Source organism: Malurus melanocephalus, unplaced genomic scaffold, assembly GCF_030028575.1.
Source record: "Malurus melanocephalus ecotype Western Australia unplaced genomic scaffold, MMel_1.1 scaffold_111, whole genome shotgun sequence".
NCBI classification, from domain to species: Eukaryota; Metazoa; Chordata; class Aves; order Passeriformes; family Maluridae; genus Malurus; species Malurus melanocephalus.
The window spans coordinates 87,896-111,185 of NW_026623343.1; the positions used below are offsets into that span (position 1 = coordinate 87,896).

The 23,290-nt window shown below is 37.9% G+C and overlaps 1 protein-coding gene across 1 annotated transcript; it reads left to right on the top strand.

Moving 5' to 3' along the window:
* Nucleotides 1–6,210: 6,210 nt before the first annotated feature.
* Nucleotides 6,211–23,252, top strand: IL18R1 (interleukin 18 receptor 1). The gene is made up of 11 exons (XM_057369462.1): nucleotides 6,211–6,278; nucleotides 6,664–6,786; nucleotides 7,810–8,050; nucleotides 13,689–13,866; nucleotides 14,906–15,059; nucleotides 15,607–15,669; nucleotides 16,360–16,513; nucleotides 16,693–16,826; nucleotides 17,694–17,855; nucleotides 19,389–19,547; nucleotides 21,146–23,252. The coding sequence occupies exons 2-11, from the start codon at nucleotides 6,738–6,740 to the stop codon at nucleotides 21,544–21,546; spliced, it is 1,695 nt and encodes a 564-aa protein (XP_057225445.1). The 5' UTR covers nucleotides 6,211–6,278; nucleotides 6,664–6,737; the 3' UTR covers nucleotides 21,547–23,252.
* The last annotated feature ends 38 nt before the right edge of the window (nucleotides 23,253–23,290 follow it).

The following is a 23,290-nucleotide window of genomic DNA, read 5'->3' on the forward strand; positions in this document are numbered from 1 at the left end:
TCTCTGTGGGACCAACACGTTGTGAGCAACACACAAACCTCAACTCACAGCAAATCACCAGAAGGAGTCCTCAGGAACTGATATTGGTGTCAGACTGCTCAGATCCTTAATGATCACCTTGACAATGGGACAGTCTGCACAAACAATGAGTTTTCMGACAGAAAATCAAACTGGGGAGGGATAGGTGACCCGCTGGAGCACAGGGATGCTGTTTTGGACAGCAACAGTCTGATGGACTTGTGGGAAACCCACAAGGTTCAACCCAAGGCTTGTGCAAAGTGCTGCATCTGAGAAGGAATAAACCCATTCAGCAATGCAGCCTGGAGGTCAACCCAACACAAAATAGCTTTGCAGAATAGTCTGGATTTCCTGGTTGACACTAAAGTGAAGAGGGCTCAGCAGAGTGTACTCCTGTCAGAGGAGACCAACTGCACCCCGCACCCTAATAATGTGAATGTAGCTATGGAAAGGGATTATTCCCCTGGATGCACCATTTGTGAGATCACCTCTGGAGCAATAAGTCAAGTTTTGAGCTCCTCAGTACAAGTGAGGTCCTGACATATTGAAATCCAGAAAACACTACCAAGAGCACGAATCACAAAAACAAGAAAACAAGAGACCTGGATTCTATCTACAGAGAGAATGAAAAAGACAGAGACAATGGATGGAGCCAGGCTCTTCTCAAAGGAGCACAGAGATGGGACAAAAATGTGACTGCCACTAGCTAGAACATAGGAAATTTATATTACATATTAGGAAAAAAAGTTAACATATGCATGGTTCAAAGCTGAAAGATGTGCCCAGAGAAGCTGTGGAATYCCCATCCTTTAAGTGTTCCTGTCTCAGTTGTATGTGCCCAGAGGAGGGGCTGGACCTGAGCACCCCAAAGGTCCCCTCAAACCTGAATTATCCTGTGATGCTGTGGTATGGTGGAAGATTTTAAAGTGTCAAACTTGAGTATTTTAAAATTTCTGAGAAACATATGAGGCTCTAACTGACACATTATCAGTTTGTGACCTACTTTTTTGACGTCAGGGGAAGATAATGCTGAAAAACTATTGAATGTAACTTCACCTCTGCTGAGAATTAATAAAACTTTTCTATAGAGATAACAGAAGTATTTTAAGAAGGACTATTGCCRGCTAACAGCAAACAGGTTTAGACTGTGGTTACAGGAGTTGGTTATGTTTCARTTTATGACGGAAATAATTTTGGTTTTTCAGTTAACACCTCTGTTAATGTTGGATGGAAAGGAAGATGTGAAAAACTGTGTGAAWTAACTGGTCTTCCTTAACTGATTAGTCAGGTTGTCAGATCTCCATTCATAAATCTGTTTTCCAATATTAGTGCAAACTTTCATTTTCATAGTAACATTTTCAAAATGAAAATCTAAGCTGTAGCTCTTTTTAGTTGAGTTACATATCTATTACCAGACTATGACTTCTTCATTRAAATTATATTTGTCTGAGAACTAAAAAGTGTGAAGTTTATTCTCCTTTCACATACATTCGCAAATCACAGAACTGTGACATTAGTTGAAAGGACCAATTGAACACAGAACTTTCTGCAATGCAGAATAAAGTTCAAAAACTTGAGAGTATTTCAAAAGAATATGAAAGCAAATACAAGTAAGAAAAGCTCATGGAAAATATTGCTGTAAAAGAGTGAGTCAAAAAAAGAAGTTTCCAAACTCTCAGCATGAAGACTTAGTCTGTGAAAGTAAAAAGCTGATGACATTTTACTTTACCATTTTATGTGCTGATTGCTAAATAGTTTCTGGACTGTCATATAAAATAATTACCATCTTTATGATATCTGCTTTCTTTAGGTTTTTTTTTTAATCAGTTACTAAGTCATAAAAGTACTGCAAAGTATCTTGAACACATTTTTAAACTAGTTACAGTCAGGTTCTTAGCTTACTTTCCTGGAACTGTGCTGATTTGCATTATCCAAAGGTCTGATGGTTGTTACAGAAAACTTGTTTCAATCTGTGATGAGTAAAACAAATGACATGAGACAGTAAAACAGCCCAGGGTTTCTTTGCTTCACCTCAGCAGGRAGAATATGCAAGAAAGCCAGTTCTGTGTAATCCTTCCCTTCTTTTTAGTGTAACTTCCTTGTTTTACTTCTAAAGTGACCCCTCCTGTTGCAGTTGGGAACTTTTGCATTAGCAGTTGTCCTGGATAAAAAAACCCAAAAGGTAGCTGTCACCAAACTAATTTCTGAAGATGAAAAGGGTGATATGCAAAGAACAGAATTCCTGCGGGAATAACTTTTTCCTGCTGTTACCAAACTAAGCTTCTTTGGAAGTATAGTGAGTCATTGCACTGTACGTAGCAGATAAACCATTCGTGTAATTAACAATGTAATGAATKAATTTACTCAGGAACAGGATGCAAACAGGAAATATGGCTGTCAGAAACCCCGGTGMCACCGCAGTTCTAATATATCAACATTTGGCTAAAAATCCAGCTCAGTTAATGGCATGACAACTTATTTAGAATGGAATACATACTCTCTCTTTGCACTGAAGTTTCTTGTCTTGAAAGTTTTCATTATTGTTCCCCTAAAGGGGATGGTAGCACAGAAAAAAAAGAGCACTCAGATGGGGACATTTCTCATTAAAATATTGTAGAATCAGATTGTTTGCCTGGTGCCTTTTCCTGAAGAGTATGGTCTGTTTTTGGTGGGTGTTACTATTTTTTGTCTGTTTGTCTGTCTTTTGAGGACTCCGCAGAATATCTGCCTTTCACTTTTAGCTCTTTGCGCGTCCTCATTCTCAAGCCAGGCAGCGAGGTGGGGGRAAGCTTCAGCAGAGACAGAAGTTGGTATAGCCAGCCCAGTACAGTCGTTCCYAGCACTCCATCCTGCCTCCACCACATTTCTTGGGAAAGTCCCACCACGGGCGTTCAGCGGCAAAGCGGAGCGAGACGCGTTTGGCTGAAAACAACGGCAGACACCACCGGCTCACACCTTTCCTTCMCCTGGAAGGTTGTGAGAGGGAAGACACACACACACACACACTCTCACACCCACCTCACCCCCGCCCCGTCTCCTAAAAAAGTTGATCATCGCTCCCTCTGCTCGTGGGGCACTCCTCCGGGTTTCCCCGGGGCAGCGCAGCGCCCTCGCCGAGCCGGGCAGCGCCAGGAGCCGCTGCTTTCCTGCAGCCATGGAGCCGGGTAGGACCGGGGCAGGGGAGGCAGGGGAGGCAGGGGAGGCAGGGGAGGCAGGGGAGGCCGGGGAGGGCGGTGGAGAGCAGGCGGGCTGGGGAAAGCGAGGGCTGGGCGTGGGCAGCTTCTTCTCCCCGCCCTCGGAGGAGCCGAGTGCCTGCCCCGGTCAGGGCATCTCTGCGGGTGTGCGGCTCTCGCTGGCCGGGGACTTCTCCTGCCGGTCCCCAAACCCAGCCCGTCCCCAAACCCAGCCCGTCCCCAACCCAGCCCGTCCCCATCCCCGCCTCTCTCCCACCCCGCCGCTCGCCCCCGTCCGCAGCGCTGCGCCGCGCTCCTCCGAGCCACTTGGTTCGGACACCTCTCTCCAGGTCCCGTGACATAATTTTTCCTTGTTACRGAGCTGTCATAAACGCTTTAGACCTGAAAAATACTTATTTTCACACACAGCCCCTGTCGCCGTCTTTGGGCTGTCCTCAGCCCTTTCCCTCGCACCTGGGTGATTTGGAGGAGGATGGGCTCCTTCAGCACTGTTGTGGGCGGTAGGAGCAAAACTTTACGCGTAAAACATTTGTGTATCAGCTCTCAAACGCCTCATTTCGAAAAAAAAAAAAAAAAAAAATGAAGGACTTCCTATTGCCTTTCCATTAATGCTAGCAGAAATGAATTTCTCACATCTCCCTTTTCGGTTTTTCTTCCTGCAACCAGCAAGTCTCTCTTCCTTTTTCAGAAGGTTTTTCAAACTGAACTATCTATATATCGATTCACTTACTGACTACTCTCTGTTTCGGTGATGAATGAGATTCAGAAGAGTTGTACAAGTACAAGTACAAGTTTCAACTCTCTGGAGTTTGGAAGACACCCTCTCTGCTTTCCACTGTCAAGACTTGCATAGTAAGTAAACAACTTTACTTATGTTGTTTGAAATTAAGACAGATTTTTATTTTTACCAAGAAATTGCAGTCCTGGTAGAATGGTGCTTGGTTTTAGTATGTTTAAGACAACCGTTTGCTAATTATTTTTGTATTCTTCATGAATGCTGCACAATATGGCACTGTGTGGTAATATTTTAAAAATACTTACATCCCACAAGAAGCCATTCTTAAAAAGCAAGGTTTAGTGCTTTTCTCCCTTGATCCCAAAATGATTACTAGAACAGTCTCATGCTCAGAAGAATCTGTTTTGTTTTTTTTTTTTTTTTTTTTTTAAAGGAAGTCCTAACACTTCAGGACCAAATTGAGTTTTCCAAAAGTGTTGATCAAAATGAGTTGCTTGTCCAAAACTTGATCAATCACTTCTATGCATCAGCCCCATTTAATTCCAGAATCTTCTGGTGATTCTACAAAAGTGGAGAATGGTAATGTAGCGATTCATGACATACTGGTAATACACTTTACAGAAATTAAACTTTCAGAATGTATAAAGCTTTAATTAGTTTTTCTGTGGTACAAGTAGTTTTAAGAGCCGTATTTTATTATTAAAACTCCAACAGTGATTTGAAACATATCAAATTTCAAAAAGACTCTTTAAGCTATTGTCATTTTGAGCCTTATAGACAACTGGAAATTTAATGAATTTATTGAAACTGTCATTTCCCTCTCTTGCCTTTAGCATTTTGCCCATTAGTATTTTCTGTACTCCTTTATTAGGCAGAGAATCTTCACTTTTACTTTAAAATAGCTCTCCATTATTTTTTCTGACAATTAAAAACCTTATTCTGTTTCTCAAGGATTCTCTTTGTATTGGCTGACTTTCACTAAAAGCATTTTCCTTTTCTTCACCTTCCTCCCCCCCAGATTTTCATTGTAAGAGTACTCAAACTATATGGCTTAATAGTAAACACATTTAGCCTACAGTAGAACAATTTCAGACAAATTGATCAGGTTCAACAGCAACGAGAGAGAAAGGTTAAGGTCCTGTGTTTTGCTTTTTGATAGTAGTTGTGAATCCCAGACTTGATGATTACTAAGTAGCTTTGCTTATAGTGTTTGCACTCAACCAAACTTCCACTGTGTGCTGATGTGAGACACCAGAAAAAAAGAGGGTTTAGAATTAAAAGCCTGGTGATAAATTTTTTATCTCTATGCAGTGGATCATCGTCTTACAGTCTATAACAGCTTATTTCTTCTAGATGTGATAGGGTAGAAAAGGAAAATAAAATTCAATTAAAATTCTCAAATTAAAATTCTCAAATTAAAATTCTCAAATTAAAGAGAGAGGCCCTTCTTTCCCTATGAAGTGTAGCAGTTTGAATCTCCATGTGTAGTAAGGAACTGAAATTGTTTGTTGTAGTACTCAGAATTCAGCTTATTTTAGCTTTCTAAATCTGCTTCTGCCTTCCAGTCTGTCTGAAAAAAGGGATGTGAAACAGTTCCTTCATCTCCTTACAGGATTTTATGGGATGATGGCACACTTGTAAAGAATTGAGAAGAAAGGTAAGAAAGGGAGAGCAGCTATGCAGTTTGGTGTCCTTCTGTAATACTGCTGGAAATGCAGTAGCTTCCAGACTCTAAGTCACAGGAACTTTCTGACTGTAAATCTCAGGCAATCTTACAACAGCAAGTGTGTGCTTTCTCAAATTGCAACAGTTTTACTTAATAAAAACAAAGAAATTGATTGCTAATGTGGTTTCTTTTGGCAGATCTCTGAAATACATCTCATATGTGTGTACGTCTCGTTTGTCCATCCATGTTTGGGCCACACTAAGCAGGGTTGTTTTGGCTTCAGGGGTTGAACTGAGCTGATTGTATATATAATATATATAACGTGCCTGTTTTGTAAGCAAAACTAAGGCACAATCTCAGGAGTAGCTCTTTGGTTGTCAGCTAACCTGCTGTTCTAAAGAACCTCACAAGATGCTCCAAGCTGGTCTTTTTTAGTGGTGTTTTCCACTTGCCTTTGATATCACAGTTGATTAGACATGAAGCCATTGAATATGGGCTGCTCCATGTGCTCTCCATCAGTGGAAATGTTAACATGCTCAGCTGGTGCTTGTTGCTTCCACAGACCAAATTGTGAGGAAAAATTACAAATTTAAATGTTTTCCAACAGGCTCAAAGTTAGCCATCAACATATCCAATCTACAAGATTGTGCTGCTCTCATTGAAGGTAAGGGAAGTTTCTACTTTTTCTACAAGATCCTGTCTTGCAAAGTTTATTCTCTTTGTGGAGAAAAACAAGCCCCACTGTCCTATCCTCTACTGGGGTGTCTCTGGCTTGGGATTTGGGTGCTTTTGTAAAACTGCAAAATGTGTCTATTAAATAAGAAAATGGAAGAAGGAAATAATGAAGTGGGTTCTGAATTTGAAATGAAATTACAAAGAAAGATCAAGATACATTACCTGATGTCTGTAAATTTAGCTGTTATGATAAAAATATGTGATTTCCCATTTGGAAAGCCCTCTTCAGCACCAGGCAATAGTTACACTGCTCACATGCTCAAAGGAATCTGTTTCACCGCACTTGTGATGAACTGTGAATCTACTTTTCTTAGGCTTTCAGAACAGAACAAGAAGAATCCAGTTTGATTTTTTTTTTTTGAGAAGAAGTGAGAAGTAACTCAAGAARATGACTCTGATGATGTTTTTTATAATGTTTATCATGGAATCTGCCACTGGTAAGTAAAAGTCTTCAATTCAATAAGAGAACCTATAACATATGTGCCAACTTCTTGACAGTTGCATGGAGTAGGACAAGTTTTGTGTTTTGCAGCCAAGAACAAAAACTTAAAGGTTTGGTAATTCCAGCCCAGCTTGAGACTTGGAAAATTTGGTCCAAAACACAAAAAATATTAAATTAAAAAGCAAAGATGGTACCTGGAGAAACTGATGATGCTCTAATGTGACCATGACTGTATGAAGAGACACAGCAGGCAAGAGAAAGAGTCTGCTTCTTTTTGTGCCATTCAGGAGTGCGCTCACAATAGCTGCTAAACAGCAATAGTCTCTGAGAACCTCAGGAGAAGGAGAGACTGAAGGCTGATTTTATTTTCGACTCTTAATGCTAGATCATGGTTCCTTTTCTGTACTTTTTATGACTTCTCTATACAAAAGTAAATTTGGGAAATTTGTTTGGAAAGGCAGACTTGAAGACTAAATTTTACACACATAGTCTCATAACAAGACAACTCTCCAAAGATATCTGAAGTTTTTCAGAAATATATCTACATAATKATTCAGTTTTAATTAAGAAAATAAAGAAATGCAAATGTTCATTTAAAGGATCTGTGCTTTTATCTAAGACATATTTGTCAAATCAAACCATATGTGAAGAATTTCTCTTTTTCCCTTCAACTTGTGGCAGCTGCTTTACCRTAGAGTGAACCCCTTTGTGCCAATTTGATTTTGACACTGTGGAACTCATGTAAAAGCATCATAGGGATAGGGTAATGTCTTTTTATTCCCCCCCGCCCCCTTTTCTTTCTGTTTTTGCTTTGGTAAGGTAGAATAAAGGCACGGAAAGCTGTGTTTTTCAGAAAGTATTGCTGGAATAAATAAATAAATGCYGCCAGACCAGTTTGCTGAAAGAAGTCTATAAAATACCAGCAGCACAGCAAATCACTTTAAAGTCAAGCTAACRTACTTTTCTCACGAAAGAAGTCATTGCCTCCTTAATGTATCTTTTTCCCCCTTTTCTGAAGAGAAGCTGTGCCCCCTTCGTGCCTCCATTGATGTTCTAGAAGGGGAATATTTTTTCCTTTGTTATGTTGAGTCAAGGCAAGAACATTTTCAGGAAGAAGGATACATAATAAATTGGTACAAAGAAAGTGCTGGAAAGCAGCAACTGATAAAGGAAACACACAGAATTGTTTCACAAAGGAATTTTCTGGAGTTTTGGCCAGTTGAACTCAGTGACTCTGCGAATTACTCTGTCACTCACAGGTGGGTACACAACATGATGGGTGAATGTTTTGTCTGTGCACGTCTGTGATGAAGATAATTTCTTTGYCTTGTTTTGTATAGCTAATAGCATCCATATAAAAGGGGTTCAGGGAACTGTATTAACTGTRTGTCATTTCCCTTTTCATTTCACAATCACTAGCAATGTGACCTGTAAAGGCTACAAATATCTGTAAGGAGTTTCAACCTTTTAAATGTTCTGTAAACCTTTTGATGAGGCAGGTAGCATTTTTGCTGACTTGTGATTATTTACCTAAGCAAAATGAGTGGCAGGCAAACCTTCTATCCACTGCCAAGAAAAATGAAACCTTTTCTTGTCTTCTTCCCCAGACTTGTTCTTGCTTGCTGTGTTGAGAGGATCTCATGCTATGAGGCCTGCCAAATAATCTAACTGTAGAGTAAAGATTAAACATAGCATAGCTGAACTCTGGTTTATGTGCAAATGCTGGCCTGCATGGAGACATTAAAAGAAAAAAATGAAATAATTGGATTTGATTTCTTACTGCTTTGGAGCATCATGGTGTAAAAGGAGAAATAAGTGAGGGCCTCCATCATTTGGTTGCAATCTTCACTGGAACACCTTGAAAGGCTATGGGACTAAATCAAAGTTTTGCTGCATAAAGTCTTATGACTAACTTGCACTAAACCCATAATTCAGCATTCACAGTTGAAGCAATGACTAATTTGAAGCAGATTACCTTGCATGTAATGATTTGTGCTGTTGTCCAAGTCATAGTTCTAAGGTTCTAGCCAGGTTTGTAAAGGATATGGGACTGTGGRTACTGAAAAATGCTCCCCACATTTCCAGTAATATTGCAGAGTCRAGTTTGATAGTTTACTGTTTTAAGCTAAACTTTAATTGTTGACTTCAAAGCTAACTTGGAAGTTGAAAACTTCTTTTTTTTTTTTTTATTTTGCCACATATCATTGCTATTATCTCCTTACTGATACTATTTTTTAAAGTACTGAGTCATGGTATATGAAATGCAAATTATTTTTAATTGTAGGGTAAATCCTGAGGAAAAAAAATATTAATCTACGTTAAATTTGTGAGAATTTTCTTTAGGGGYGATGAATATGGTAGTTTGTCTAATTTGTTATGCATCAGTTTTGTTGTGTTGATCTGTTGTGTTCACTTCACAAAAAAAAAAGTGATTAGATCTAACAACTCACTTTAATGCCACCTAATCCATGGCACGAAATACAGAGTGACTAATTTTGGCACAGGGAAAGATCCATGGGAAAAGATYGGTGGAGAGCATACCTGAATTGCCAGGCTACTGAAGGAGACTGTCATAAGGAGTCTAAAATACAGGACAAAATAGAAGAAAACTACAATAACGCCAGCCTTAATTTATGATCATTGTGGTTTTTCAACTACTTTAAGGACTTGGAGTAATGACAGTAAATCTGCAGTAAATCACAAGAATTCCATAAAATTATTATGAAAAAGTGTGAACCTCAAAACTTAAGGAAAGAGCCTTACAAATAGAAGAAGATGACAGGGAAAGAACTTAAATAAAACTATTAGGATGAAATTTGTTAAAATAAGTAATTGTTGGAAAACAGAAAAATGTTAGAATCCTTTATGAAATGTCTTGATTTACTCATCTGCTTAAGAGAGAAACTCAGAAAAAAAGTTTTGACTATATCAAAGTATTCACTTGGAATTAGAGAGCTTTGACTTTCTGCTTTTTTTGTTTTGACTTCTGGAATATGTTAAACTGCTATATTTTAAAGATCAGTTTTTTTAAAGAAAGTGTTTTTGTTTTGAAGAAAAAATTTTCTTACTCTGAAATGTATTTCTGTATTTTTTTCTTTCTAAATTTCTTTCTGTTAGGCCCATATGAATACTCATTTTTCTGTTAGGATCAGAATGATGTCAGAATCTTGCAATCCCCCTGTGGGAACTTTTCGCAGGTCTCATTGCTGGAATACTAAGCATAGGGAGATTTTTTTAATGGGATTTTAATGGGATCTTGGGCCTTGTTTATATGATGGTTCTCAGTATTGGCAGGGATATTAAATGAGTTTCAAATTTCAGTTTCAAATTTCAGTTTCAAAACATTTCAGAAAATACAGAAGATTTTGGCAAAAAATGTTTTCTGTAGAGACTAAGGACTTTTAGTAGGATCTTTAGGGAAAAATAATGAGCTATTGTGGACTACTGAACTGGTTTTAGATTTAATAAGAATGACAATTAAAGTGGAATTAGTTTAATTTCAGAGTATTTAGAGTAGGTTAAAAGTTTTACATTTGAAAGAAGATATGCTAAATTTATTTTTATCTTTTTAATTTTCAACTATTTAATTTGTAAGCTATATGAGAAATCATTTTTAGACTACTTATAACTGTTTAGGCAGTTTCAGTGAAGAATGTGACAATTACATATAGTGCAGTTTTCAAGAAAAGAAGACAACAAGCTGACAGATTTTTCTAACTAATTAAATATAGGGGTTTTTTTTCTGATGTGTTACAACTGACAATGTGCAAGAAGCAACAGAATAAAGTGATGTAACAATGTTTTTATGGTATATTAACTACTTTCTTTGATTTAAAAAAAGAATGAGAAATTTTACAGTTAAACTAGAAGTGTCCTGCTGAGACATAYGTAGATAGCTGAAGTGTGCATATGCGTTGATGTGTTTGTTAGTATACTAGACTTAGGATATGAATTCAGGAATAAATAGACATCACCTCTAAACCTGAATGTGTTAATCTTCAGCAACATTCATGTAAATAAAAATTTTGTATGTACTTGTAGTGAGAGAGGTAAGCAGAAAAAAACTGTGTCACAGGTCTTTGGAATGATCTGTAATTTGTAGGGTTTTTTTTTTTTTTTTTTAACCTGCATCCTGTGGTTAAAGAGAAAAACAGAATACAAAAAAAGCAGGTCATCAGGTTGCTTTGTGTTGGTCACCTTGAAACTGAGGGAACTTACAGGTTCCTGAAAAAAACCCAGAAGTACAGAGAATCGTGATAAACATATGACAAATTTTCAAATCCTAATATTGCTCAATTTTTCAATACATTTAGAACACTGACAGCAGTGGGAACATATATATAGAGTTGTTATTGCAATTTGGAAATCAGAGTGACAGTTTCTGCAGTAGATTTAAAYACAGACACAACACTGGCTTGTTGTGCTGCAGTGAAATAGCAAAGGGAGGACTTAGAATCACTTATATATCCAGTAACTTGGTTTATATTCTCTAAGGGCTTTCACTTCCTTGTATCATCTACTTAGTCAAGCTAGATTTTGTTTTTCCTTCTTGGAGGGTTTYTCAGGGGGAGATTGAAAATCTATTAAACCTGAAATGGTTTTGTTCCTGACAAAATATCACTAAAGAAYCTCAGCAAGTAAAAACCAGGATAAAAATACAACAATTAAGACACTAGAAATTAAAACAATACAAAAAAATGTTTAAAACCATGTGAAATGGCAGACAGCTAGAAAYTATGTAAGAGAAATTCATCTTTGTTTGCATAGGTGTGGTTCTGATACCTTCCTCCCCAGAGACCTGCTCCTTGCCATGCTTTGGCTCATCAGGTGGAATAGCTTGATCTACTTCAAATGATTTACCCAAACAGGATCACAGAAGAAAAACTCTGTTGTGTGACAGTGCTGGGGAGAACATGTGGCTTTATGGACCCTTTTCTTCCATCTGCTGAATCTAGAGWGTAACATCATACGCATTTCTTGGCTAGATCTGTAATTGCCTCTCCARTGGTATTCAGTAGAGTGGTGCTGAAAGAAACAGACAGACTCAGTAGAATTAATTGGAATTAATGTTTRTGTTTACACCTAAACTTGTCTTAGGTACCTTCAGTGTCAGGGAGAGAGAGGCGTTTCTGGGCCACAGGTTATCTTGTCCTAAACCAAACATATAACATAGGTCATATGAACTACACTGCAAAAGACTACCGTGGTCTCACTGCTGACTGTGATAAGCAGCTCTGATTAAATGTGTAAATATGATGTTGGAGAATAGGTGAGGACTCCACCCACTGTGAATACCCATGCGAGCACGTCTCTGATGGAAAAGTTTTGGTAAAGCTTTTCCTGTTTATAGCAGCATAGTTAACTGATTGAGAAACCAAACCACTAGATTTTGGTTTAAAGAGTCAATTACAATTATGAGTAATGAATGTCTCAAGAGAGTAAGGAGAACAAGGAGAACCTGTGTAGCTTGAGARAACACTGCAGTGCAAAGTGGGTGAGCAGAACACGTAAATATATTTGTTTGGGGARCTTAAAAAGTGGAAAAGAAATAACCCAGGGCTTAGTCTAAATTCATCATAAAGCTGATGTCCTAWTAGTTCTTCTGAATTTGTACACCCAAAAGGCACTCAAGAACGGTGCTTGAGCCAATWTTCTWCCCAGGGATGCTTCTCCATTCCAAYTGCTTTGTCCCCTTGGCCTTTCTCATTGGAACGATTCTTGGCTCACGCCAGTTCTGGGAACAATTTACTTTTCTTTTCTTGGAGGCAGAAAGATTCAGATACATTTATGAAGATATGAGTGACATTGGACGGAAGTGATCTGTGATTGCTGCTTTTGCTTTGTCAGGCTCTGCTCATTCAGTAAACAAATGAGAGCTTTGTGCACTAATTGCGAAATCTCACCCATTAACTGACAGATTCTCACCCGCTAACTGACAGCAACATATGGCTTTCTCTTAAGCTCTAACTTTGCCAAATTYAAGTCAAAAGTCTTCCAGGTTCCTTTCTTTTGGTAGTCATGTATTTGGATATATCAAACAGTAAAAAAACAGCTACAACCTAATTCTTTCAAGGAATATGTGGATAGAACTTAAAAGATATCTAAATGACAATGATCAGCTCCTAGATATTCAAAAGAGGCATTTTTGGAGCAAATTTGTGTGATCATTCATAGACACTGCATGAGATGTGATGACTCTGCTGCAGAAGTGATTGTTCCCGAGTCTTCCAGTCAGCCTGGGGTGATCAGCAACAATAGATCTCTGAGCAGTGCAGGCTCAAAGACAAAGAGCTGCATCCTTTCCAAAATTCCTTGTTTTGCAGACATGCTTGAATCCATCAATCATGCTATAATTCATGAGAGTAGTGGTGTTTAGAAATATTTCCAAAATATCATTGACTATCTGCAGAGTATCAAACAATTGATTCATGTTGCTGTGTGAACAACGCTGGAGTTGACTATCTTATTTCTTACCCTAAAAATATATTTGTCAGTTATGGCTTTTAACCTTAGCAACACATACGAAATTAAACCTGCAAAATCTTTAGCTGATTCAAGGTTCAAAATTCTTTGATTCTCTCATTTAACTATGCATGATGTCACAGATTGTTGCATCCTTGTTCGGGTTGATGTAGCATATAGTGTCATATTCCATAGACATAACTGTATTTTTAAATGTTTTGTGATAGTGAATTTAGTTAGTTAACCTGTTTGGTCAAAGGACATAACCCATATTTGGGAGTGGGAAAGTATCAAGAGGAATAAAAATAATTAGGTCACTCTAGATGTACTTTCTACCKAACAGATGCATTTGAGAATGTATTTGTATTTTGTAACTCACTAAGCTGAATTATTTAAAAAGCTCCTAAAACTGACTTTGCTATCTTTTTTTCTTAGCAATGGAAAACAAAATTTCACAATTCAAAAGTGGACCCTGAATGTACTWGAAAGAAATAAAAGCAGCTGTTTCAACAGAAATCATTTAACTACAGAAATTAAAAGTGCTGGAACTGGTCATTCACTGAAATGCAATGATTTATCTGTCTATGAAAATGACAGCRTAACATGGTACAAGGTAATTACTGAAACAGTGTCACTCAAATCATTGGCTATAGAAACAAAACATCTGATTGCAGGAAAAATTAATTGCAAATGAATTTTTAGAAGCATCTRCAAACATTTAATTTCTCATGGGATTAAGGGAAAAACYTTTAGATAAATATCCAAAACAAAGYTTTTGTYTGCTCTCAGATWTGTTAAAAAAATATACCTATTTCAGAAATTTTTACACTAGTAGTTCGGAATGATAAAAGATTTGATGTGCCTGTCTTTGCTGATTTAGACAGCAGCTGGTTTAGCCAGCTGCTWCTTTGCTGATACAGATATTGTACTGATGCTAAATAAGGTGCCAAGATTTTTATTTTACAGTTGGCATGTACTTGTAAAGTAATTGCAAACTTTTCAATTTTGCTGTTTCTGAACACTTTTTAAGTGTGTAACAGATCYAGTTCTGCTCATTTTTGGCAAGCCATCAGTATTCTCTCTACCAGCATTTGCCAGAGCATAGTTGTATGAGCATCTCTAACTGTTGGGTGCTGCCATTGGATGAAGAAACCTGAACAGGCTCCTTCCCCCCTGTCCCCATGCATTGCCTTGAGGAATGCTCCTTATTCCTCTCAGGTCTCCTGGTTAGAGTAACAGATGCTGTTCACTCCAAGATGAATCAGTTTCAGGAAAGGATTTTGACTGATTTAACCCAGGCATCTGCAATAGCCTGGCAAGAATGAGCTACAGCCTGTTCTTGTCTTTTGGGGTCTGAGAGGATGGCACCATTGATGGACAGGRCCATAGGTTGTTATGTTTTCCTCAGTTGCAGTGTTCTCAGCTTCTAATGGATTAAATGTCCAAACACTGCATTTAGGTGACCATGAGTGAAAACTGGGCCTTCACCTCTTTTGAGTCAGACACATGTCATTGAGATAGTGAAAAGGTGAAGCTTTGTTTCAAAAAACTTTCTTAATTTGTGTAATTTRTATAAATTGTGTAAAAATGTCTTAATTTGTGTTGAATGCATGTTTGCTACAGAATAGTATTTCCTGGTTTTATTGATGCAGGACTGCAAGAGCTATGAACATGAAACAGAGAGGGAACTAAATTTTAGAACCTTAACAGCACAGCACTCTGGGATATATACCTGTAAAATATTAATCAGTCATGAAGGAAAGATATACCCCAGCACAAACACAATTAAGCTTATAGTAGAAGAAGGTAAGAAAGCTTTCTAAAATTTTGAAGTGTAATTTTTGGTTTACTTTACTAATAAGATTTTTAATTGCTGTAGTCATTTGATAAAAATATACTGGGGGAACAAGTATGGTAATGGTAACTGTTTCACAATAATTTGAGAAGTAAAAAAGCAGAAGTTAAGATGAAATATTACCAGTTTTGGAAAATGTTTTTAGTATGTTTTCCCCGCAGGCTTGATTGTTACTTTTTTTTTTTTTTTTCAGAATGGCTGCTCTATAAGTCATAAAAACTTACTAAGAATTTTGCACAAGAGCCTTTTTAACCATTGCAAATTGTACACTCTCTCTCTCTCTCTATATATATATATGTGTGTGTGTGTGTGTGTGTGTGTGAAAAACGGTCAACAACCATACTGAATTTTTTTAACTACTCACTAAGGCCAGAATCCAGATATTGTTCTGTGAATCAAATGGAATGTTTGTGATTAATTTTAGATACAGGGCAAGTATATAACTTTTACTGTGGAAAAATGTAAGGTATTACTTCAACAGCAATGCTTCTATTTTAGATGCACCAGAGGCTGTAACTTTGGAGATAGTTGGACTTCATGAAGAAATTGAAACAGAAATAGGTATGAAATTAACAAAGAAATCTTCRTGGTAGCTACTCTACCTATATGCTTTTGTTCTGATCTATTTTTGGTTGATGGTCTGGATAAGTGTAATCAAGTGCATCATCCTGATCTGATCYAACCTCACACCTGGTCATGTTTTGCCTAGTTTATTACATGACTGATATACAAGTAATGTAGCCTTTCRCAGAGGCAGAAGTCGAGGTTGCTTTTACAACCTGCAAGGGAAATTGGTGGTGGTGATAAACCATCTCTCCATGGCTTTATTAGATAKCACACCCCATGAAGCAATGTACAAAAGGTACATGGTTTACTCAGTGAACAGCAGTAATGAGTGACATAGAATATCTCAGGTTGAAGGGACCTGTAAGGATCTTCAAATCCAATCCCCTTTAGTTCTCTAAAGCCTGACATTCTCTGGCCAACTTAAACTCACCTGGCTGTGATGATTTATCTGCAAGAAARCAATGGATGACTGTCACTCTGCAACAGGGTGCAACAGAGCCCTATGCTTGACTGCTGAAGCCACCACCAGTGCAGGTATAACACTGTAAACATTGAACAGGGGCTTGAAATCCAGAAAGAAGCACAGCTCATGGGATTTGTTGCCTAGAAAGCTGRTATTTTACTGTACTGTGTACATGAGCACTATTTCTGACTGGATCTTCCCATGTTATGCTGTTTTTTCAGGTAAAGAAGAAATACTCAATTGCACAGGTTTCTTGGGTTACTATAGGCAAGAAGATGCCAGCCTCTACTGGTTAATTAACCAAAAKTTTCCAGATAAATGCACAGGTATCCCTGAGAATGAACCTTCAATATGTGAAGAAGAAAAAGATTTACCGTAGGTTTCCTTAAAATGCTGCSCTTTGTACATGATAATGTCCTATACTTTATGGAACTGCAAATTCAGTAAAACCACAGTCTGAGGGTTTTCTTTAGAGCCTTTTCCACAAAATCTGCCTCTCAGGTGGTTGTRAGTTTCTGTACAGACTGTGTTACTAACACCATTCCTTGTTGCAGGTTGGGAAACAAGTTCTACGTCACAAGGCTACTACGAATTAAAAATGTAAGAGATGAGGACATGCATAGTAATTTCACCTGCATGTTGCAAGCTGATGAAAGCACACAGATAAAAATAGTAAAACTGAAGAAAGGTATGGCATAATCTAGAAATAAATTATTAATGRTTTATTAATTAATCAATTTTATTATTGATCATGCCAGCCTTCTCAATCCTAAGGGCAGGGTACTCACTTCAAAACACCTCTCCAAATACATCTGTCTGCTTATGAAGGCACTCACCCACCTAGTGCTGGACTTGATAACCCCCTGGGTGATTCTTCCTGCTCCCCATCAGGGGAAGAAGGTGTGCAAAGTAAAAGAAATACAGACTACAATGGACATATCTTGACAGCGCCTTCATAAAAACTTCACAAAGATTAAAGTGTTACAAAGCTGTATTTTCAACTAAAAAACCCAAAGATAACATGATATTAATAAATAATTATTATAATAATAATAAATAATAATTATAATAAAGAAAAGCCTGAAAGAGACTGGAGAAAGAAAATACAAAAATATCTCAACCAAAGAGATTAAAGGGGACATCAAGGACTTACAGATGGGACTGAGACAGGGATGAAAGGTAGATAATAARAGGAAATAATAAAGAAGGAAATTCTTCAAATACGTGAGTGACCATCAGTTTGGGATGGTGTACATCTATGAGGATATTTTGTGTCATYCTTGATCTTACGTACCCTGCACACACACACAAATGAACTGTATGTGACTGTGCAATATTGTTTCTCCAGCTCTTAGAGTAATCCATCTTGTGTAGTTTCTCTTTATCTGAGGATCAGTGCTATGCATATGTGCTTCAAGCATTAGCAGGAAGRGATTCCCATCAGCACTGTGATTTTTTTGGGGTGATTTTTAGGTGCCATCAGTATTGGACATARTAATCTTGTCATATGATACTCTTCGTCAAGGCCATAATTTGCTGCGTTTCTCTTTTACAGGGAAAGCCCGAGACCTGCCTGTGCATGTATTTACAACTGGAATGGTCCTTGCTCTGCTATTTCCATTTGTTGTGGTAGCTGTGGTGTTTGTGTTTGTGATGTTTAGGGTCGACTTAGTTCTGTTTTACAGACATTTATGCAGAAGAGATGATACTGCTGGAGGTATGACTTTGCTAATGCTGACATCAAAGTAACTGTATTGATTAAAAATAATTTCTGTCAGGTTCTATAAAACAATAATGTTTGAGGAAGAGAAAAAATTATCTTAAATCCAGGAGCTGTGTGAGAAGAAATAGGGAATATGTAAAAGAGAACTTGATGGTCAGGGTCTAAAGTGTGTTTGTTATACACCTGCAGCAATGAGAGCAGGTAAACATGGTGAAGAAGTTGCCTCTGGAGCAGGCAGTGGAAGGGATGTGATTAGATGCTGTTCAGGTGAGCCCTGTTCTGCCATACTCTTCATCACAAAAGTTGATGGGGTAGAGAGGTTTGCAGTTGTCTATCCATGAAGAGGATGAACACTCTGGAGTTATCAGATGGGCTGACTGACAGAAATGTGTTTTCACCCCACTGATGCCTTGCAAGGTAAGGTTAAAGGTGAAGGTTAAAAAGYTTCCTTGCCTGTAGAGGTCATTGCATGTTTATGGGTTTGTCACTGCACAAACTCAAGGACAGCAGGAGTGCATCTTATCAGTATCTTACCAGGCAGCAGCTCTGTAGCCTTCACAACAAGCAAGCCTGACAATCACTCAATTTTAGGAATTATTTTTCTGAAAGTTGAGGTGAAAAAACTTGCTGTTGTATGGGCCTGATTTTCTGCCTCTTCTTTGGTGGGTGTCCTTTTTGACAGCCAGTGTTATCTATCTATTATCTATTTGTTGATGTCAGATATCACAGTGTGCACTGACTTAGAGGGAGGACCTCCTTTCTTATAGGGAGGAACATGGACTATGCCTCCCTGGAGGAACTGCCTGAAGGATACTGGGCAATGCATTTCCTGATCCTAGAGCTCTTGAAGGTGTAGGGTTTCATGGGGTTAACTTTGTGCTCTCTCCTATGAGCTACATGCAGTAAAGWATTCAGAAAGTTTAAGAAGCAAAGACAYGAGCACAGGTGTATCAATCCCAATRRTTKCACTGTGGCAGTGTGGAGGGCCCRGCCTTTGGATTGGTCTTTGATTTTGTGTTTGTAATTAGTGACCAAACCATGACCAGACATGGCATACTCTCAGAAAAATAATTAACTGGTTTGTTCTCTCTTTTGCTGGTGCCCATTCCACTTGATACTCTTAGACAAAGCGTAAAATAAATGTGGAAATTGGCAATATCACTAAAATAGCAATTGTATCAGGTTGCAGACACATTTTTTCTTCTCTTCCTACCTTGATCTTCAGAGATGTTACATTAATTGGTTAAATTAATCTAATTTTATTTAAAAAGCACTTTATAAAGGAAATATTTTAAGTATTTCAAAAGGCAATCAGAATCTTTTGTATCAAACTTAAATTTCTWCAAAACATTTTTTGAATCTGATGAAGAGTGTTTGAAGGCTGTTCAGGACATCAAAAGAAAATGCAGGAATTTCTTAGATGCTTTGCCACTGACACAATAAGATTGAAAACCAGAATGGTGAATCAGAGGCTGGATTTCTAATGAATGGTTGCTGACAAGACAATGATTGGTGATTTCCTTTCAGATGGAAAAGAATATGATGCATTTGTGTCTTACCTGAAAGACTGTGCTTCTCCCATTGAAGAAGAGAGAGAATTTGCTTTGAAGATATTGCCCACGATATTAGAAGAAAACTTTGGGTACAAGTTATGTATATTTGAGAGGGATGTATTCCCTGGAGGAGGTAAGTGTATTGAATATTCTTATCAGTCATTAAATAGGCTCATCATTTTCACACAAAGATAAAAGTCTATMATTAGAAGGAATTCTGTCACATATMATGCATTGAAAGGATACAGTTTTCATTTAATCTGGACCATGTGTGTGCAAAGTTTGCTGGCAGACATTTTACATGTTTTACAGTTACATTTATGAATTCACACACACACACACATRTGCACACMTATATCACTTATCACAAAGAATCAAGATAAAAAGATGAAACAGCAAGCATCAAGAAAGTTAATGTGAGGACACAGAAGATGTTAGACATTTCACAGGGTCCTTCTGCTCTGCTTTGCTGASGCTCGATGAATGAACTCGCATTTACTGCACAGAGCAGCTGGTGTCTCTGGYGCTAGTTATTTTTAGGTAACTTGTACGTTTGCTTTATCTTCAGTGTGGTAGTTGAAAACATTTTCTGAATGAAATGGGTGTCATAACGAAACAGAAATAAGAAATGGAATTTTGTTTGGCTTGTGGAGAGAACTGATGAGAATCATCTGCCTTTTGCAGATGATTCAATAAAAGGTACTGTGAGTTTCTATTTAGTCCAAAGATCCAGTTGAGGGATAGGACTTCATTGTTCAAACCACTGATAAGATCAGWCAGCCTCCTCCATTTAGCAGGATCTTGTCTCCTTGTATCCATTCCTGACACATTTTTCTAATTTGAGAGRTGCTACTGTTCTCCTGAGCCTTTTTTTAACTTACTCTCTTAAGTATTAAAAATAGTTTGCCCAAATGTAAAGTCTGAATCTCTCAGCAGTTTAGCTTATTTCCTTTTTTCTGTTCTGGTCCATTATGAACATGGAAAATAGAGTAGCTCCCCCTTTTTACCACTGCCTTTGGTGGTGAAATACCATTGTCAGCCTCCTTTTATCCTCAGTTTTCTYTTCATTAAGTTAGTTCTGCAGTTTGCTTTGCCTTTCTCTACAAGTCATGTTTTGTAGATYTCTGGTTTATGTAGACTTTGTCCCATGGGGTTAAAACAAGCACTGGAAGCTGCACATGAAAATTCAGTTTGTTGTTTAAAGGGTGGCACCACTCATTTTCATTCATCGCTTTTCATGCCAAAAGTCATTAATATAAAACACACCTGAAACTTATTCTGTCACATGTGCTGTTCTTCTCAGCATTGGATCACTGGAAATAGATTTGGGTGTTCAGTGTCATAAAGGAAGGTGTAACCTGATGGTTATGGAATGCTTGGAGAGGTTGCTGTTTCAGTACCTATTAGGAAGGTGCAAATAAATATCTGGTTGGGAGAAATTTAAATTTGCTGTCACCTTCTATCCAGGAGACTACTACTAGACAGCTGCCTAGGGTAGATAGAGATCATATGAAAGTTTATGTCTGCTCTAGAGAACAAGTTTTTGAACTGAGTTCATTTTCACAGACTCCTAATCCTTAGTACACATTAATCTCTCCATGAGGACAGGATGCTTACATGCTGTCACTTAATAAGAGGGACATCACTGGTACATATGTGAATTTRGAGGATAAGTTGATTCATCTTAACCTTTCAATTTAATTTAACAACACCTTTATCTTCAATTTGCAGCACTTGTTGATGATATCCATTCATTCATTGATAAAAGCCGAAGATTAATCATTATACTGAGCCAGAACTACATTTCTGACAGAGCCATATAYGAACTTGAAAGTGGACTGCATAAAGCCCTGGTTGAAAGAAAAACTAAGATCATATTAATTGAATATATGCCTATAAGTGACTACAATTTCTTGCCAGAATCACTGTCACTTTTACCATCAAAGAGAGTGGTGAAGTGGAAAAAGGATAAATCTCTTCCTGTGAATTCCAGATTCTGGAAGAAYCTTCGTTACCTGATGCCAGCAAAGCCTATCAAGATAAAGACCAAAGAGCACTTCAATAATCTTGATTTAGGCTCAGGAGCTCTTCAACCATATACTGAGGGCTGTGACTTCAATGCTGTCATATAACAATTCTGGAGCCAGAAGATGTAGAGGAGAACAGTGCATTTTTCTGACTAATAGACCTAAATAAAYTAATATTTTGGGAAATAATTGATTAGGTTGCCAACTCCAAGATCTGATAAGAATGTAGAAGTTACTGCAGTGTCTAGGATGACCCCAATTGTTAATTCCTATCCCAGAGAAGGTTTCCTCAGTAATCTGCACAAGGAGCAGAACTCTTATTCTCCTTAGGACTTAGCACATGGCATGAAGCACAATGAAAAACATTTTTTTCCACATTTTTCAGCAATGTAGAATGATACTAGATTTACTTGCAGACACTTTTTGAGGCCCRTCAGTAAAAAATCAGTACTTGCAATCTCTTATTAATATTTAAATGGTCTTTGTTTTGTATTTTGGCATTTTCCTGATTGAATGCAGACCTGTCCTAAAGAGTTTGGCACGCAGGCTTTGGGCAGTGTCATACAGGAAAAGAAAAAAGAGAAAACAGGGAAAAGGGAAAGAGTAGGGCAGTTTTGGTTGGTTTAACAGTACTTACTACTGACTTGTAGGTGGTCTAGACAAGCAAAGTTGGAGTCATTTGGAGGAATGRTAAAGACTGTTTACATCCTGTTACACTGAGAAAAAATTAAATGCTCATTTTGTCAGGGAGAAGAGGTGGGTGGTATAGAAATGATGATATAATGGACATTGGTACCACACTGGAACCAATTACCCAGAGAGATTGCRGAGTCTCCCTYGCTGGAGATATTCTGGAACAGACTGAACACAATCCTGTGCAAYGTGTTCTAGGATGACCCTGTCTGAGCAGGSAGATTGGACCAGATGCRTTCTGTGATTCTAATTCTGTTACCCTGAGCTGCCTTTAGCTAAGGCATTTAGGGGATTTAGGTGAAAATGAGATCTTTGGTGTGTATATGTACTCCTAACCCTTTGGAACTCATGCACTTACTATTATTTTTTAAAACAAACATAGTAATGCCATTCAAAACTATGCTAATCCTCCCTTATTATCAGCTGCCTAACAGGARATACCGATCTGACATAAATTCCTGGGTAAAATAGAACCCTATTTCCACCTAGTACMAGTGGGGAGAAGTCAGTCGAGAGCCATTTTGGAAGATCTTTTGTCAGGTTGCTAGGAGAGCATCAAGGCTCTGCCCACTCTTGTCATTGTCTTGCACCCCATTGCTACTGGTTCTGAGGAGGCTTCTCKTTTACAATGACACTTAATTCATGCAGCGGTAATGGAGGAGCTCCTTTACCTTCTCAGTGCACTTGCAAACGCTGTTGGAGTGCTGAGTATCCAGACAATGTTTCAGGATTCATGAGAATGAAATACGTTGTTGTTTGTCAAATATCCTTTAATCACGCATAGTTTCTGGCAGATGTTTAGGTAAAAGAATAGGATAAGTATTGATTTCCAAAATGGAAACAACACTGTTGATAGGTTAACAGGAAAGGAACAAAGGAATAAGACAAACCTGTAGTGATCTTCAGATCAGCTCTAAGAYGTCTCCTTTCTGTCAGACAACTAAAAAGCTGTGTAAATGTGATACTTAGGCAAAAGCCATTCTCTGGTGTAAGCTTTAACTGAAGAGGATTTCTCCCCTGCAGACATTTGTGCCTTTACATTTTCAAATCTCAAATCTTTGGCARTATTCTGCTCTTCTCTGCCAGCAGTCACAGATAATGTGRTTTCTAGTCACAGATAATGTGGRASGCTGGCTAGYTGAGAAGGGTCAYGTAG